The sequence below is a fragment of the Seriola dumerili genome, unplaced genomic scaffold (genome assembly GCF_002260705.1).
Source record: "Seriola dumerili isolate Sdu_G_001 unplaced genomic scaffold, Sdu_1.0 BDQW01000468.1, whole genome shotgun sequence".
NCBI lineage: Eukaryota > Metazoa > Chordata > Actinopteri > Carangiformes > Carangidae > Seriola > Seriola dumerili.
In genome coordinates this window covers 472,010-487,498 of record NW_019174723.1, presented here as the reverse complement: position 1 = coordinate 487,498, position 15,489 = coordinate 472,010, and the positions used below count along the sequence as shown (strand labels likewise).

At 38.8% G+C, this 15,489-nt stretch overlaps 2 protein-coding genes across 2 annotated transcripts; both read left to right on the top strand.

Annotated features, from left to right (window-relative positions):
• Nucleotides 1–1,166: 1,166 nt before the first annotated feature.
• Nucleotides 1,167–3,942, top strand: aurkaip1 (aurora kinase A interacting protein 1). Its single transcript, XM_022763388.1, has 4 exons — nucleotides 1,167–1,254; nucleotides 2,683–2,788; nucleotides 2,897–3,360; nucleotides 3,609–3,942. Exons 2-4 carry the CDS (start codon nucleotides 2,737–2,739, stop codon nucleotides 3,723–3,725), a joined length of 633 nt encoding a protein of 210 aa, XP_022619109.1. The 5' UTR covers nucleotides 1,167–1,254; nucleotides 2,683–2,736; the 3' UTR covers nucleotides 3,726–3,942.
• A 766-nt stretch (nucleotides 3,943–4,708) lies between these two features.
• LOC111235022 (matrix remodeling-associated protein 8-like) lies at nucleotides 4,709–14,866 on the top strand. The gene is made up of 10 exons (XM_022763307.1): nucleotides 4,709–4,831; nucleotides 9,144–9,170; nucleotides 9,294–9,602; nucleotides 9,720–9,821; nucleotides 9,919–10,380; nucleotides 12,919–13,077; nucleotides 13,261–13,291; nucleotides 13,379–13,458; nucleotides 13,543–13,596; nucleotides 13,728–14,866. Exons 1-10 carry the CDS (start codon nucleotides 4,804–4,806, stop codon nucleotides 13,751–13,753), a joined length of 1,278 nt encoding a protein of 425 aa, XP_022619028.1. The 5' UTR covers nucleotides 4,709–4,803; the 3' UTR covers nucleotides 13,754–14,866.
• The last annotated feature ends 623 nt before the right edge of the window (nucleotides 14,867–15,489 follow it).

Genomic DNA, 15,489 nt, shown 5'->3' with positions numbered 1-15,489 from the left:
ATTTTTGTCAGTATTTCATGATTTTTGCACACTAACACAATATGCTGAATCCCACATAGTGAAAATCCCTGCTGTGACATGCTTACATACTGTAGATGTTCCATTTCCCACCGTCTTAATGAAAGCTAAGAGAGAAAGCCCCATGAATAAATGATTTGATGTGGCTGCCCACAAGTATGTAAAACTAGAGCAATCTAAAAGTGGAGGCTTCCCTGGTTATAGAACTGTGCCACATGGAAGAAAAACATATTCAGAGTAAAAACCAAGGCATGAGGTGGAAGGAACTGTCTGAAGAGCTAAGGGACTGGATTGTGTAGAGGCATTGATCTTGGGAATACTACAAAAAGTTTCTGCCGCATTACATGTTCCCAAGAGCACATTGGCCTCTATAATTCTTAAATGGGAGACACTTGGAACATCTGGGGGGGGGGCAAAGAGGGGTAAGAGAGGTGACCAAGAACCCGCTGGTCACTTTGGCTGAGCGCCCGAGATCCTGTGTGCGGATCATTGGGAAACTCTGGGAGTTTCCCAATGATCCACAAAACTTTACAAGTGTACAAAACTTGACCTAAATTTCAAGTGTCATATAAAGGGTCTGAATCTATGGTCTGAATACTTATATCAATGTGACATTTCAGTTTTTCCTTTTTAGTGAATATGCAAAAATTTCTAAAAATCTGTCTTCACTTTGTCATTAGGGGTATTGAGTGTAGATTGATGAGGGAAAAATATTTTTAAATATATTTCTTTTAATTTTAGCATAAGGCTGCAACATAAAAAAGTCTTGTTTGTGTATTCATGTATTTGTGTTATGTTCTCTCAAAGGTCATCTATACAGTTTATCCTACATTTATATTTCATTGCTGAGCAGTATTCAGGCAAACAGAAGGTGCAAACATTGCCCGAATCAAACTGATGGTGTATTTCATGGATTTCATGGTTCATTTCACACCTACCATTGCCACTTAACTCTCAACTTAGATTGTTAGTGCCCTCCAGTGGAGTCATTTAAGCTTTCAATTTATGAACTATATGTTGCTGAGCACAGAACCTCAGTAATTGCCATCATTATTATTGTTGTTATTTAAAAGCCTTATTAGTTTATAAAATCTTCTCCAAGTTTTATGTATCTGCTCTTGCGGAACCTTTCTTCTCTCTGAGAAACAGGAAGCGTACTGAATTCCGGTTGCACCTGCCGGAGCTGGGCTTCTGAAGTCACATTGAAGACGAAAACCCCGGTCACAGTAGTAACAGGTAATATAATATCGTTTTTAAAATGAGTACATTTATTGTGTTTGTGTTGTCAGACAGTAGGTAGCAGAAACATTCTTATTTTTGATTTATTAGTGATAATCTCTTGACTTTCACGTTCAAAGCGAAGCTAAATTACTAGCTAACATTAGCAACAACCGAAGCACTACAATGCTGTATGACATCTAATTATTACTTGATTGTTCATGTTAATATTGATCCATTTACATTCTCTCGGTAACGTCTGTGCATTTCATGGCTTCACTGTTGCTAAGGACATCAGTTGCCATAGATATCAGATAACTTAATCCCGAAGATGGACATTAAACTGCAATTGACAGTCAAGATCATTAACGTATTTTTACAATGAAAAAAGTCCTTTGGCAGTTTCTCAGAGCTGGAGGCGACGCTTCAGCTTTCTTCTTTTGTTCGACCAACAGTCTAAACCCCGAAGATATTAAATTTTTCAATATTGTAAAATCGAGAAATCGATATCCTCAGAATTTAGAAGCTAGAATCCAGCCTGATTTAGAGGGTTAACCATTTACATTTTCTGTTAATTTACTAATCTATTAATCTACTAATTTAGAGCAGCAACGAGTAGTCAATTAAGTCAGTCCTAAAAACAAATGTGATAATTGATTAATCGTTTAAGTAATGTATTAGTTTAAAATTCCAACCATGGTGTAGTTTCATCTTCTCTAATGAAGGGATTACCTGTTTTTCTCTGTCGCGTTTTTGAATAATAAATGAAACAGCTTTGGGTTTTGGATTGCTTGGTCAGTCAAAACACAAACTGTAAAGTTTCTACACTTTGGAAACAGTAGTTGGACAGAAAAATCTTGACTTATTGTCTAACTAACTTTCTACCTAGCTTTCAATCACACCTCACAGTCTTCCTCAGCAAAAGACGGTTTGCTAGACTTAGGAAGCTGCAACGATTAGTCATATAGTCAATTATTTGTTTGAAATAATATAAATTGCCAACTATGTTCATAATCATTGAATCATTTAACAGTTTTGTCGAGCAAAAACATTTCTGTAGAGGTTTAAACACTTGCAGTATAAAGACCAACTTTATTAACCAACAGGTTTCAACTTTCCAGGTTCCTCAAATGTGAGATTTTGTTGTCTTGTTTGTTCATGGTCTAACATAATAGTAAACTGAAAATTTTGGGGTTTTGGTTGCACAAAAAAAGCACATTTAATGTTGTCAACTTGTGCTTGAGGAAATTGTGATGGACAGTTGATAATGAAAATGGTCTGTTTCAGCCCTTAATGCCTGTTAATGCATTTTGTATCATTTTCTGACATTATATAGACTAAACCATTAATCGAGTAATTGAGAGAATAACTGTCAGATTAATTGATAATGAAAATAATTCAAGAGACTCATAAGACTAACACACAGTACTTTGCTCATACCCACAGAACAAGTGACCACTCAGCCCATTCCTGATGATTTTATTTGGATGATCATTAACGATGTTTACCTCAAAGGTTGTGCCTCGTCTCAGTCTATTACGTAGAGCAACCTGTAAGTATGAACAAATATCTGTCTGGCTGTCTGTCTTTCTGAACTGGAACTACCTAAGTAAGTAATATAACTCCAAATTACGTGATTTATTTTTTTCTTAATACCCAGCTGCACTTCAACCCCATGGGGACATTCTGAATGGATGTGTGCAGCCGATTGTTCCTGCTTACTGCTTTTCACTGAGACAGAAACAGAGAAACTACTCAACAGCAGCAGACAACAGATCTCCTCCTCGATGGATGCAGCTTGAGCCCGAACTGGACGAGGCTCTTGTGCCACGTAAACTGTCAGTAAGTCCTCTGGAGAGCTGGCTCTCCCTGCGCTACTCCCTTCCTGCGCTGCTGGAGTCCGCTCAGCCGCAGGAGGACGTAGAGCTTCTGGAAGAGAAGGTGCTGCCACCCATCTCTGACCCTGTTTTGGAGGATGAGAAGGGCTCAGCAACGCCCCTTAGATGTAAGAATGTTCTGAAGATCAGACGGCGGAAGATGAACCGGCATAAATATAAGAAGCTGCAAAAACGGATTAAATTTTTGAGAAAAAGAGTGCTGGAGGGCAGGGGGAAGAAGAAGCAGGTGAGAGCTTTCTCTAAAAGGATTCTTTTGTCAAATAAGGATCTGGTCATACTTAATATCATTATGATGTGTGATAAGAAAATTTACACTAATGGTGCTAGTATTTAACTTGTTGTTGTTTAATTGTTTTGCTCAGTGTAGTTGAGATATATATATATATATATTACCAGAAATAAAGTCAAGACTAAACTACAAAAGATGTTCATTTTGTCTAGAATTTGACCTAATTACATCTTTATCCTGTACAGAGAAAATTTGAAGATGATCTGAAGAGGATTTGGACAAAAGCTGGACTGAAGAAGGCTCCAGAGGGATGGAGTACACCTAAGATCTTCATTAAACAACATGGAAACAGAAGGCAGTGAGAAACACTGACAGTGGTTCGAGATTGTGTCGCATCCCACCCACTGGATGGCTCTGCACAACACACTTCACACACTGCAGTTAAAACAGTCAGCCTACTCTCTGTGTAACTGAAGCATGTGTCACTGATGAGGACATATTCTGTATGAGGATGGTATGTACTATTATTTTTAACAAAGTGTACATAATCTAATAAAGATTTTCTCTGTCAAACCCAAAGCATGGTGTGCTGTAGTTTTCTTTTGGTATTCTTTTAGCCTGATAGTAGTACAATAGAACACCTGACCTTTATCCTGTTCTCACTGTGGATGGCAGTATTGTGCAAAGTCTGAAAAAAGGTGAATTCACCCTGAAATTATCACTGTCAGGGGTCATTTTTATAGCACAACTAGAACAATAAGAGCATTGAAATGTAAGTCAGCATTTTAGATAAATTAAGCTGGCACAATAAAATCTCTTAATAGGCCACACAGTAAAATAATTTCCTCTGAGGACTTTAATCAAGAAACCAGACTTTCTAAAATCAAAACGGGGGGGGGGGACTTTCCAGAATCCTTATGGTTTACAATTTAAAGCAATTTAAAGCTTAAAGTTTCTCGACTGTTATATATAAACCTGTTTTACCTTGTGTATTACGCAGAAAAAATAATGTAAACAAATGTACAGTGTGATGTCTTCTGGCTATCTTGTTTCGCAGTTGTCTCGCATCTTGAATCCTACTGTAAGACCCCTAATGTGTGATCGATGGAAAGTTAAGTCCTATGTTTTGAGTTTTGACGGCGACCGGTGCAAAACTGTTTATTTAAACGATTGATTGCTCGGGGCAGTTTGCGTATGTATCTATATGTGCGTTTGTTATTGTTTTATCACTACATGTTTGTCGTGAAGAGAGCAACAGCGAAGGTGTTGGATTTCATCGTCTGGCGGAGGCGGAGCGTGTGAAGCCTCTGCACGGCAGCATTACAACAAAATACAGCTGAGCTGCCGCTCGGTGAACTTGAGGCATTTTGTCTTTTATCAATTGATGCGCACACCGCCTGTGACAGGCTTCCACCTCGGCTGTCAGCACTGTGAAAAAAGATGCACCTCGATATGATTCTCCTCCAGAGTAAGTTTTCTATTCATCTTGCTTTTAACAGAGAAAAATAACTTGAGGAAACTTTCTTTGTGCCATAATTGGATCCAGGTTAGAGTTACCCGTCGGGAACAAAAGCCGAAGACTGTCCAGGTCTCTGTTCTGCTCTGCTGCAAATATTTTCTCTTCACTTGAATTCAGTATTAGGCTACTTGATACGAATGTCTGCAATGTAAGCTTTAATGTTGACCCAACAATATTGTTTATTTTTTTAGTTGGTTTTAGTTGCAGTACCATTGTTAATTGTTAAAACCAGGAGTCCTGTTCCTTTTTTGTTTCTGTAATATTTATGCTTTTATTTGTTCATGTATTATTGACACAGTAAGAGTCTGCATGATGAGCTAATCGAAAATCATTTTCTATTTGTTTATTTCTTTGTATGGTATCTATTAACTGTTGATCCAACCGTCCACATACTGTTGTTTTATTATTATTATTATTAGTAGTAGTATTATTATTATTGTCATTGTTTATATTGTATTGGTACACTTTTTACTTTGACTGCTCTATCTATCTATCTATCTATCTATCTATCTATCTATCTATCTATCTATCTATCTATCTATCTATCTATCTATCTATCTATCTATCTATCTATCTAAATATCCATCCATCCATCTATCCATCCATCCTAATTTTAAACTCTATTTCCTGTGTAAGTACTGTGGCTCAAGATTGCAGTGTTTATTTTTTTTCGACAACTTTCACTCTGAAATATTCGGAGCATGGATAAGATATAAGATAGGCCTACATGGACTTGCAAGTGAAACGAATCAGTGCAGACAGCGATCGCTTCGCGGCTTTGACTTGCCCCGGCCTGTTGACATGGGGTACAGTGTGTATGTGGGATTTTTTTATGGCTTCAGCCCAATGTGTTTCTAGTTAACTGCGGTCTGAGTAGAGGAGTCAGCACAATCCAGCAGCCAGTCATTATATGTGTCAGTAATGAGTGTTTCACCACGAGTGGGCTGCTTTGAGTCCGGACGACGTGGAGGAGGGGGATTACCACTCCAACCATGTTTATGATGGGCTCTGTCTTAATTAACGGGCAACAACAACGTGGCATGGAAAAGAGGAAAACTGTTGTTTTGAAGAAAAATAAGATCATAGACATGTATCTACTCATTGGAGGCAAAACATAACAAGGTCACAGTAAAGTAACATGTTTGTGTTTTGGACAATTTCTGGACTTGTTGAGCCCACTGTGTTCAGCAGAATAGATTTCATAGAAGCTGGTTCCCACACACACTGCTCCCAGTATCTTGTTATGGAGTTGTCTTTACAGCTGCCACATCAAGCCATCATCAAACAAACATAAAGCATGAGAAAAAAAGAAAAAAAAAGGTCTATCACCCCTAAATGTTCTGAATTCAAATTCCCAGCCCAGGGACTGGGCCCTCCAGTGAGTGAGATAAATCTGTTTGGTCAGGAGATAAATAATGGGAAGAAAAGCAGAAAAACAAAATTCAGTTTGTTTTCATTTTTTTGACTTGTCTCTAATCTTTGCTTTTTTTGTGAGATATTAGGTCACTTCACCTCATTGTGCCTCGAAGAGTTATTTAAAAGAAACAATCTGAGATGTTTAAAGAGGAAACCAGTCTTTGGTGGAAGTGCTAACAACTCATAGCTGACAAGGGGTCCCAAGCAGACAATGCACTTTTGTAATTGGTCACTGGTTTAATCTTCAACAATGTGTTTTATTTTTTGAGGGTATCATGTTTTTTGTATGTTTAGTCTTAATCTGAAAAGTAAATAGTAACTGTAACTGTCACATAAGTGGGTTAGATGTATAAAGTAGGATAAAATGGAAATATTCATGTAAGTACAAGCACACAAATTGTGTAAATTACGTAGTTACTTTCTACCACTGTATAATGGTATAATATATACTTATGATGACTTTATGTGTACACATGAATAACTAAAAGTACCTGAAAATCTCAGCTGCCATTTACTAACACCACAGTGTACATACAGGACGGCCAACAGACTCTCCGGACCTCTGAATGTATCTTTGTATGTTTAGCTGAGTCTGCAACTGGACAGATTTATTTGATTTATTCTCATCCTGTGACGGAGCTGTGAGTAAACTTCACACACCCACAACACCCATGAATCACTGAAATTACGCTGAGTAAACTCATGCTTTACGTTTGAATCGTTCATATAAAACCTTCTTTTGTTTTACCTTGGGGATGGCACTCTGTTAAGTGATTCTCCGTGTGACTCCTGGGGTTACAAATGACAACGGTGATTTTGCAGGTCATTTGCTAAATGTCTGTTATTATCGCTGGTAATTCGATAGCACATTGTTAAGTCTTTAGTGTGAGTCACCAGCAGCCTGTGTGTGTCTGGAGGGGAGATGAGAGAAAATTACAGGGGCTGGGACACTTTGTTTTACCTTCTGCAGGAAAGTTTATACCCTTCAATAGAAAACCCACTAAAGTTTTCCAGCATGAGGCCTCCTCTATGATGCCAGTGTGCTGAAATCATTTCTCTCAGCTTGTAGTGTTATTATATACCGGTGCATACTTAAGAAATCACTGCATGCGCTGCGGGGTACAAATCACTGCATAAAAACACAGTAGCAGCTCTCCAGTGAATTATTATTTAAACGTGGTGAAATGAAACCTCTCTGCGTGCGTCTCCTGCCTGTGTTCACACCAAGTGAATCAAAAGTGAATCAAACATGTGCAGTCATGATGAGGAAAACAGCTGGATGGAAGGTCTTACAACCTGCATCAAACACATTTTGTGCAGCTTGCTCTTGGATGTTAGGCCATCAGTGTCAGTGATAAAATAGGCACTGTAGCATTTTTTTACTGTTTTTGTTGGCCAAGGTGGAGCTAATTTTACTACTTTATATACAGAGCTGTCAGTTAGATTCGTCTATAACAATACATCATACTTTATAAACCCATCATGTGTTTTGTAAGAAAAATCTTAATATGCCAAGAAACTGTAGCTATCAAGTGTAACCGGAAAAGAAAGAAGTGATATATTCCGCTGCATGTGAACTAAGTAAAAATGGCATAAAATAGAAATTCTCAGATTTGTATTTGGGTAAATGTGCTTTGCTACATTTAGGATATAGTGTTTTACTTACACTGGCTCCTAGTATGTTTTAGAATTGATTCTAAGATCTCATTAATTACTTTTAATGCTTTTCATGGCCTCATATCTTTGTATGCTTAGACCTCTTACATAGAACCACATGAGCCTGTGGATAGTTTGAGATCGTCAGGCACAGGTCTCTTAGCTGTCTCAGAGGCCTGGCTCAGAACTTGAGGGTGCAGAGTATTTACAGTCAGGGCCACGATGCTCTGGAATGACCTGCCTGAGGACAGCTGAGACAGCAACATCTTTTAAGACCCTCCTTGAAACATAAACATACTTTTACCAGAGAGCACATCTCGATTTCTGTTTAGTTTTGTTGTTTAAATATTTTACTTGAATTTTTTTTTTTTTATCATTTTATTTCCTTTAGCTTACATTGCTGGATTATATTGGATTTGGTTTTTATCTCTTATCTTTAGTGATTTTATCATTTGTTGATGCCTTGTGTGACACATTTTGTAACCTGGGATTTGAAAAGTGTTAATTAATCATGGCATTTTCAAATCTGTAAGATATTACTGCTATAAGATTTTTATTGTTCTCAATATATCCACACATTCAGTACATTAAAAAATAACACCACACTGAAGGATCTGCACCTCTGGCCTCTGTAGCTCACTGTTCCCATTACCAGTGCAGTAAAAATACAGGTGTCTGGTCATGTTCCTGGACTTTTGACACCAGGTAGTGTGACTGAAGTGAGCTGAATAGCAGCCCGGTTCTTCATCCCCTCAGGATCATGGCCTTGCAACAAGCCAGCAGCAGCCAGGATGAATAGAGTCTCTGTATGCTTTGGCTGTGTGCGTCTCCGCTGGCCTTTCAGTAAACAGACTATGAAATAGCACTGTGGGAAAAATGCATTAGAAATAGCAAATGCTGTGCAGGAAAATTTCCTATCTCTAGAGTGAGAAAACAGCAAACAAAATATATTTCCAGAGAATATTTTTGATACTGTGTATGTTTTTTCTGCTTTTGATGTCCTGTGTGGACCATGTCCTTGTTTCTTCAGTTTTCTGTTACTGTAAACAGTCCTCTCACTGAACCCACCTCTAGTCCAACTCTGAAATGTCTCTAATCTTTCACTGGTTGGGTCAGTCCAGGTCATATTGAAACTTTCCACCCACTTCAGCCATTTTTGCTGGCTTATCATTGTTTTTTTCTGTTTCAGTTGTTGCTGTGCTCTTCATGCCAGGAGGTAATACATTTTTATTTCTCTTAGCGCTGCCTTAATGATGACTGAATGTATTGTAACTTATGCTTTTGTGATGTCATTTCTACATTGATCTTCTGAGCACATGTGGTTATTTATTTGTGTCAGCATGGGGCCAGGGCAGCAGCACCAGTCTTGGTGTGGTAGTGGAGGCGAAGAACATCACCCTCCCTGCAGGGTCTAAGGCCGTTCTGCCCTGCCATAGCCCTCGCATGGTGTGGACCCAGGACAGACTGAAGGACCGCCAGAGAGTGGTGCACTGGGACTTGGTCCGCAGCAGCCCCGAGTATTCTGTAGAGCGAATCCTGGATATGTCCCCTGGAGCCCGCGAGAGGGTCTACAATGGATACAACAAAGGACGCATTTCCATCCCAGACTCTGCTTTCAATGATGGCAACTTCTCCCTCATCATCAACAGTGAGACTTTTATTATTCTCCAGAATCACCACCCACATTTCACCCTTGGATTTATAATTTCATCATTTCATCATTCATTCATTTCATCACATTGGTTTGGATGTTTTTCCTTTTCAGATGTGGTCATGACTGACAAAGGAGTTTACACTTGTAATCTCCACCATCATTACTGCCAGATTCATCAATCCATTCAAATCCAGCTCAATGTCACTAAGTCAGGTGAGGCCTCCTAATTGTACTGCCCAAAGTTATTCTATTAGTCGTGATGTATCACATACCATTGACGGCAATGTATTTCACACTCTTATGTTTCCAGCTCGGAAAGAGAAACGTTACTGGGATGGAGAGAAGACTGTATTCGTGGTCTTACTGGGCAGCTCAGTGGTATTGCCCTGCGTAAACCGGCGCCCTCTGTGGAGAGAGGGTCTCCAGGAGGACCAGCAGCAGGTGGCTCACTGGGACTTCCAGGCCCCTGGAGTGCGTCCTGATAGGGCTGACCGGCTAGTGGACCTCTATGCCTCTGGAGAGCGCCGGGATTATGGACCTCTCTTTGCCCAGAGCAAGATGAGCGTGGCTGAGGACGCTTTTACATTAGGGGACTTCTCACTGTCCGTCTCTGACTTGAAGCCCGTCAACAAGGGCCTGTACTCCTGCCACTTGCACCACCACTACTGCGGTCTGCATGAGAGACGCATCTTCAGGCTCACTGTGGGACCTCCGCTTCCATCTGCGCCCACAACAGCACCCAGAATTTTCCAGAATGATGAGCCAGAACCAAGTAAGCCACACAGAATTAAAAACAACAACAGACACCACCAGAACTTTGTTTTTCCAGACGCTAGTAAGGGTAAATGTTTTTCCCCATATGGTTTCCTGGCAGGATTGTGCATGAAGTGAGAACACTGCTCCTGGGTTTTTTCTTTTTTGTTATATTTATAGGCATAGTTGGTCAGTTAAATCAGTTCCTCTTCTTGCCAGTTCTTTCTCAGTCCTCTCTGTTTTTGTGTTTGAGCTGAAGAGTTAGGGAGGAGGTAGAAGGAATGTGGGAGCTAACCAAGAAAGAAAGAAAGAAAGCAAGAAAGAAAGAAAGAAAGAGACTGTTGACGTTGACTGTAAATTCACATTGCAAATTGAGAAGCAGGGTTTTTTGGATTCATCTATGTGCAGCTCCAACTTGAGATGCTGTCTACAGTAAACAGCTTTAAATTGGCTGCAGCGGAAGTGGTCTCATTTTCCTGGCCGACTTTTTTTCTTTTTTTTTTCATTTACAGCTGGAGACATTTTAACTACACTGAGCAGAGGAGTGGGCTCCAGCAGCCACTAATTCAGGCAGTGGATATATCTTGTTATTTCCTCCATTTGACCCCATTTTCAAAAAGACCCAACCACTTGTCTAGACTGGTTAGACTGTATCTCGGGTTTTGTTTATCCTTCTTTGCTCTCAGTTTCTGCTCTGTTTCTACTGCTGATGTGTATCAGCCTCTGGTTGAGGCCTGTTTACCAGCAGTCAAAGGAAGTCTGATACATCTGTTCAACATCTGGAGCAGCTGTGGCATGAAAGAGCAAAGTAAGGGGGAGGGAAGAAGGTATGTGTTAGACTATAGATCCTCCTCCCCCTTTAAAGAAATGACAGCCCATTTAATAACCGTTTAAAGTGTGTTGTAAAGAAATGCACATATGGATCGATGGCAGGTAGGAATTCACTTCTCCTTTGCACACCGCTGATCTTGTCTGTTAGATTAAGACCAAGTCGTTTGTGCTCACACAGGCGCCAGCGATCATCTTGAAATTACAAATGACACGAGAGCTTTCCACCCGATTGCCATAATTATTTACAGCAAGAACGAATACGACATTGTTTCTTTGTCACCGTCAGGGAGGCGTTTTGTGAGCTGTCAGCAGTTCAACAGAAATCTTTATCTTTGAGAACGAAGATGCATTCCCGAAGTTCATTGACTTGCAAATGATGCATATCCCGCAGGGAAAAAAAAGACAGTTTAACCTCTGTGCGGCATAAGTGAAATAACCGTTTACATGTGCACACTTGTCAGATCTGTCAAGAAAATGGAAATGGGCTACTGCTGGGACAACATGGCTGCAGCTCCGGTTGAGCTCTAGACACAATCACCTTGGACCTGTCTTTGCAGTTTCATGCATATTAGGTACATTAAACAATGACAGGCAATGATTACCAACCAAGTTCTCATTTAGGAAGGGGGTTAGGTTTATTTATTTATTTATTTATTTACTTATTTATTTATTTTTTCATGATTGGCTGGATTTGAAAGCATAGTCAGAGATGCTCCATTGCATGTTCTCCCTCAATAGTGTTTGATTGTAGTAGTGTCCAGCTTAACTGCTTAATCAGAGACCAGAGAGTAAATATTCAAGAGGAAAAGATTGGGAATTTTCCTGTGATCTGGCTTCTGTGATTAGGCTGCTTTTGAATTCAGGGAGACGCTGAAAGACTATAACAGCAACAGCTCTGTAAACATGCATCGAGTGGTTATTCTGCAAAAGTAGCCGTGGTACAGTTCACTGTGATTATAGTGGACATATAGAGCAGTTTGAAACTGATATGGTTTTGCATCTCCAAGTATCTCAGTATGTATTTTCTGTATTTGTCATTTTTTTAAATAAGTATTGTCAAGTATCTAGAAAATGTACACAAACAGTCTGGGTCTGGGTGCTGCCTGCAGTGAACTCAGATATTTACTCTGACTGGCCTGTCAGACTTTTTTTTTGAGTTTGCTGATGAGTTCTGCTGAAAGTGTCACAGATTTATTTTCCATGCATGCAGAAACTAGACTTCTGTGTTTGCGAGATGACGGCAAAAGTCCTAAATGGAAAACTAATACAGACACTCAGACAAACCACATTACAGAATTTGTCTCGTTCCTCACACTTCTCCTCCTCTTCTCTGGTCAGCCTGTGTTTTTCTGTGAAGAGAGAGAGAAAAAATAACAGCTGCATGACATCAGGTCTGGAAGTCATTATTGCCAAACGGCATTTTGACATTTAACTCCTGCCCTCCCTCCTTCTGTCTCTGGCTTCAGAACTCAAATGAAAAAGAGGAAGCCTCGTGGGGAATGAAAATGTTTAGTTATGTGGAAATGCATTTCAGTTTGATCCATGTTTATTGCCATTATATTAATCCACTGTAGCAAACCAATATATCCATGTTAAAATATGACCTCTCCACAGTACATCCCATTGTTACTGTATTTGAGTGTTTCTTGAGATCGCTTGTTATTTACGATGTGGAATATTTAGTGTTGGTAGGTGTTGTTTGATTGTTTCAATTTTCTGCCTTTAGGGACTGAGGAGGTGGAGAGTCCACGAGTGGTGAACGTCATCCTCCCCGAGCATCGAAGTTATTTTGTGCAGCATTTGGGCTACTTCCTGGCAACTTTCTTACTGCTGGCGTTCATCGTTGTCGCTGTCATTGTGCTGACACGACGACGCAAAAAGAGAGGTATTGTGTATGTGTGTTTGTTTGTGTGTGTGTGCATCCCATAAATCACCTAGTTCTTGGCTTGTATCTGACAACTTGCTTGCACTTTATAATTATAAAACGGCATATTCATTATGGTTGTTAGTGTAAGGGTCACATTTCATGGGCATGTGTTTGAGATTGTGTGTTCAATTTTTTTTTAAGGGCTGGAGTATGAGGTGCGGAGATATGAACGGTAAGACATTGCTATATTGTAAATTGAATACGATTTTTTCTATAAATTAAATCCAATTTTAACCAAAACCGTGTTCATTTTGTGCAGAGGAAGTGTGTACAGTGGAGGAGAAATGTCATTAGAGTGCACAGAGCTGAGGACCTGTAACCAAGAATCTCTGAATTCAGGTGCAGTAAACACACATGACCTACCTGTATAAAATAAAATGTATTTTCCTCTCTCATAACCCTTGTGTCTGCTACAATCCACAGAGTACAAAAACAACCTACTGAAAGAGAGAGATATGACCAAAGACTGCAATAAGGGTGAGCCGACATTCTTCAGTTAAATAGTAAACACGCTTCCAACAGTCAGTCAGTTACAGTCGCAGTGTAGCTTGAGATAAGAAATAGTATGTTTTATTGATACGATGTCCCTCTCCCACCTCGTCCTTCAGACTTTGATGGGAAGCTGTGGAAGTAAGTGCGATATTTCTGAGATGCTGCTGGCAGGTCCAGGGCAAACACCGGAAGAGTAAGGGACCATGGAGAAAAGGAGAAAAACAGGAGGAAACCCAGGAGAGGACAAGAGGAATACTCCCTCTGCTGTAATTCTAGCACACTAAGCTTTTTCACTAAAAGGCATCATCATTTTTTATGTGTTTTTTTTTTTATATATATCTTGCATTTTAACCAGCTGTTTGTAACAATAAGGTTAAGCATTTATTTGATCCTTACTCCTTTGCATTCATTGGTTGGTTTGTGTTGAATATTAGACTTTTTTATTATGCTTTTTTTAAAAATTTTAATTAAAGTGCATGCTGTTTATTAAAGTATGTTTTACATGTACTGTGCATGCTTACAGAACTGCAAGCTCACAGCTTTTCTTAATTGTTAAAATTTGATAACAGTATTTTTTTTTTGCACAAATTCTGCTGTACTTCAATTTGTAAAAGGTATTTCACCATGTTTCAAACTTAATTTACTGTATGTAGACAGTGTTTGGAAACAAGTAGAACACATTTTTAGCTATAGATGGCAAGAAATTTTACACACATCGTGGTACTTTTAATTTTTATATTTTTTTTTACAAAACTCTACTGTGGTGACAAAGTGACTAAATTTCAACTATTTTATGTATTTTAGAAATACTGTAATTCCCTCCCAATAGATCTATAGTCTCTTAGAATACAGGTGTTTAGTGATTTCAACTTATCGGCTGAAAAATAATGAAATTTTGCAACCATGGACTAAAGGCTCAGTCTAACAAAACTCAGGAAAAAAAACAACTTTTAACCATTTATTTGGTTTTTAATGGGCTGTGCAGTACTTGTTTGCATCAAGCATGTACAATGTATCCTGGTTTATAAAACACTGAACTTTCATGACTAAAACTGCTGGTTAATGATACATGTTGTTAAAAATCTTCTCAGCTCTGTGAGGCGTACTGCAGGAGGAAGTGTCTCAGTAATGCTAGATCACAAACTGCAGCTCTAGCCCCTTTCTTTCTCTCTCTGTCTCTCGCTCTCTGTCTTGCTCTCTTGCACACACTGTAATGTTGGTCTCTTCTAATAAAATAGTTCTTCTATTAAATATTCACAACAGCTGTCAGAGACTCATGAATCACTGTTTGTTCTAGTTGTTAGAGGGCGCCCCCCCCCAAACAAGAAACTATGATATGAACTTAGAATGTTACATAATAATCATATATATATATATATATATATATATAGTATATATATTATATAATATAATATATATATTATATATATATATATATATATATATTATATATATATGGAGAAAGACTTGAGGTAAGTATAACAATTGTATTGAAACAACAGAACAATGAGTGAGGCAGAGGAACAGTAAACTCTTGATTGAAAATAGTTTACATTGTGTTCCGAGGATCATAGTGTGTTTTTGTTAATGCAGTAGACACTGTAACTATACAGCAAGATTACCTAATGATTTATTGATTATCACTCTTGGCTGGGCTGATCGGTCACATCCACTAATAACGAAGCATTTACAATCCTATGATTGATTATTCTCTTACTGACTAAGCTCTAATTATTATCACCCTCACTGGTAATTAGAGACATATCTAATATTTAATATGCCCTTTAACTGCGGAAAACCCATTAGTCTATATAATCATCAGTTCAATCATGAGTTAGTGCAGCTTCTGCTTTTTTCTGGTTTTACTTCTCATTTTCA

Bases quoted from the DNA above. Each gene is read 5' to 3' on its own strand.
- aurkaip1 (XM_022763388.1), top strand. From the start codon at position 2,737: ATGTTTACCTCAAAGGTTGTGCCTCGTCTCAGTCTATTACGTAGAGCA. The intron at 2,789-2,896 runs GTAAGTATGAAC...CTTAATACCCAG, and splicing joins TCTATTACGTAGAGCAACCT to CTGCACTTCAACCCCATGGG. The intron at 3,361-3,608 runs GTGAGAGCTTTC...TATCCTGTACAG, and splicing joins GCAGGGGGAAGAAGAAGCAG to AGAAAATTTGAAGATGATCT.
- LOC111235022 (XM_022763307.1), top strand. From the start codon at position 4,804: ATGCACCTCGATATGATTCTCCTCCAGA. The intron at 9,822-9,918 runs GTGAGGCCTCCT...TTATGTTTCCAG, and splicing joins GCTCAATGTCACTAAGTCAG to CTCGGAAAGAGAAACGTTAC. The intron at 13,078-13,260 runs GTATTGTGTATG...TTTTTTTTTAAG, and splicing joins ACGACGACGCAAAAAGAGAG to GGCTGGAGTATGAGGTGCGG.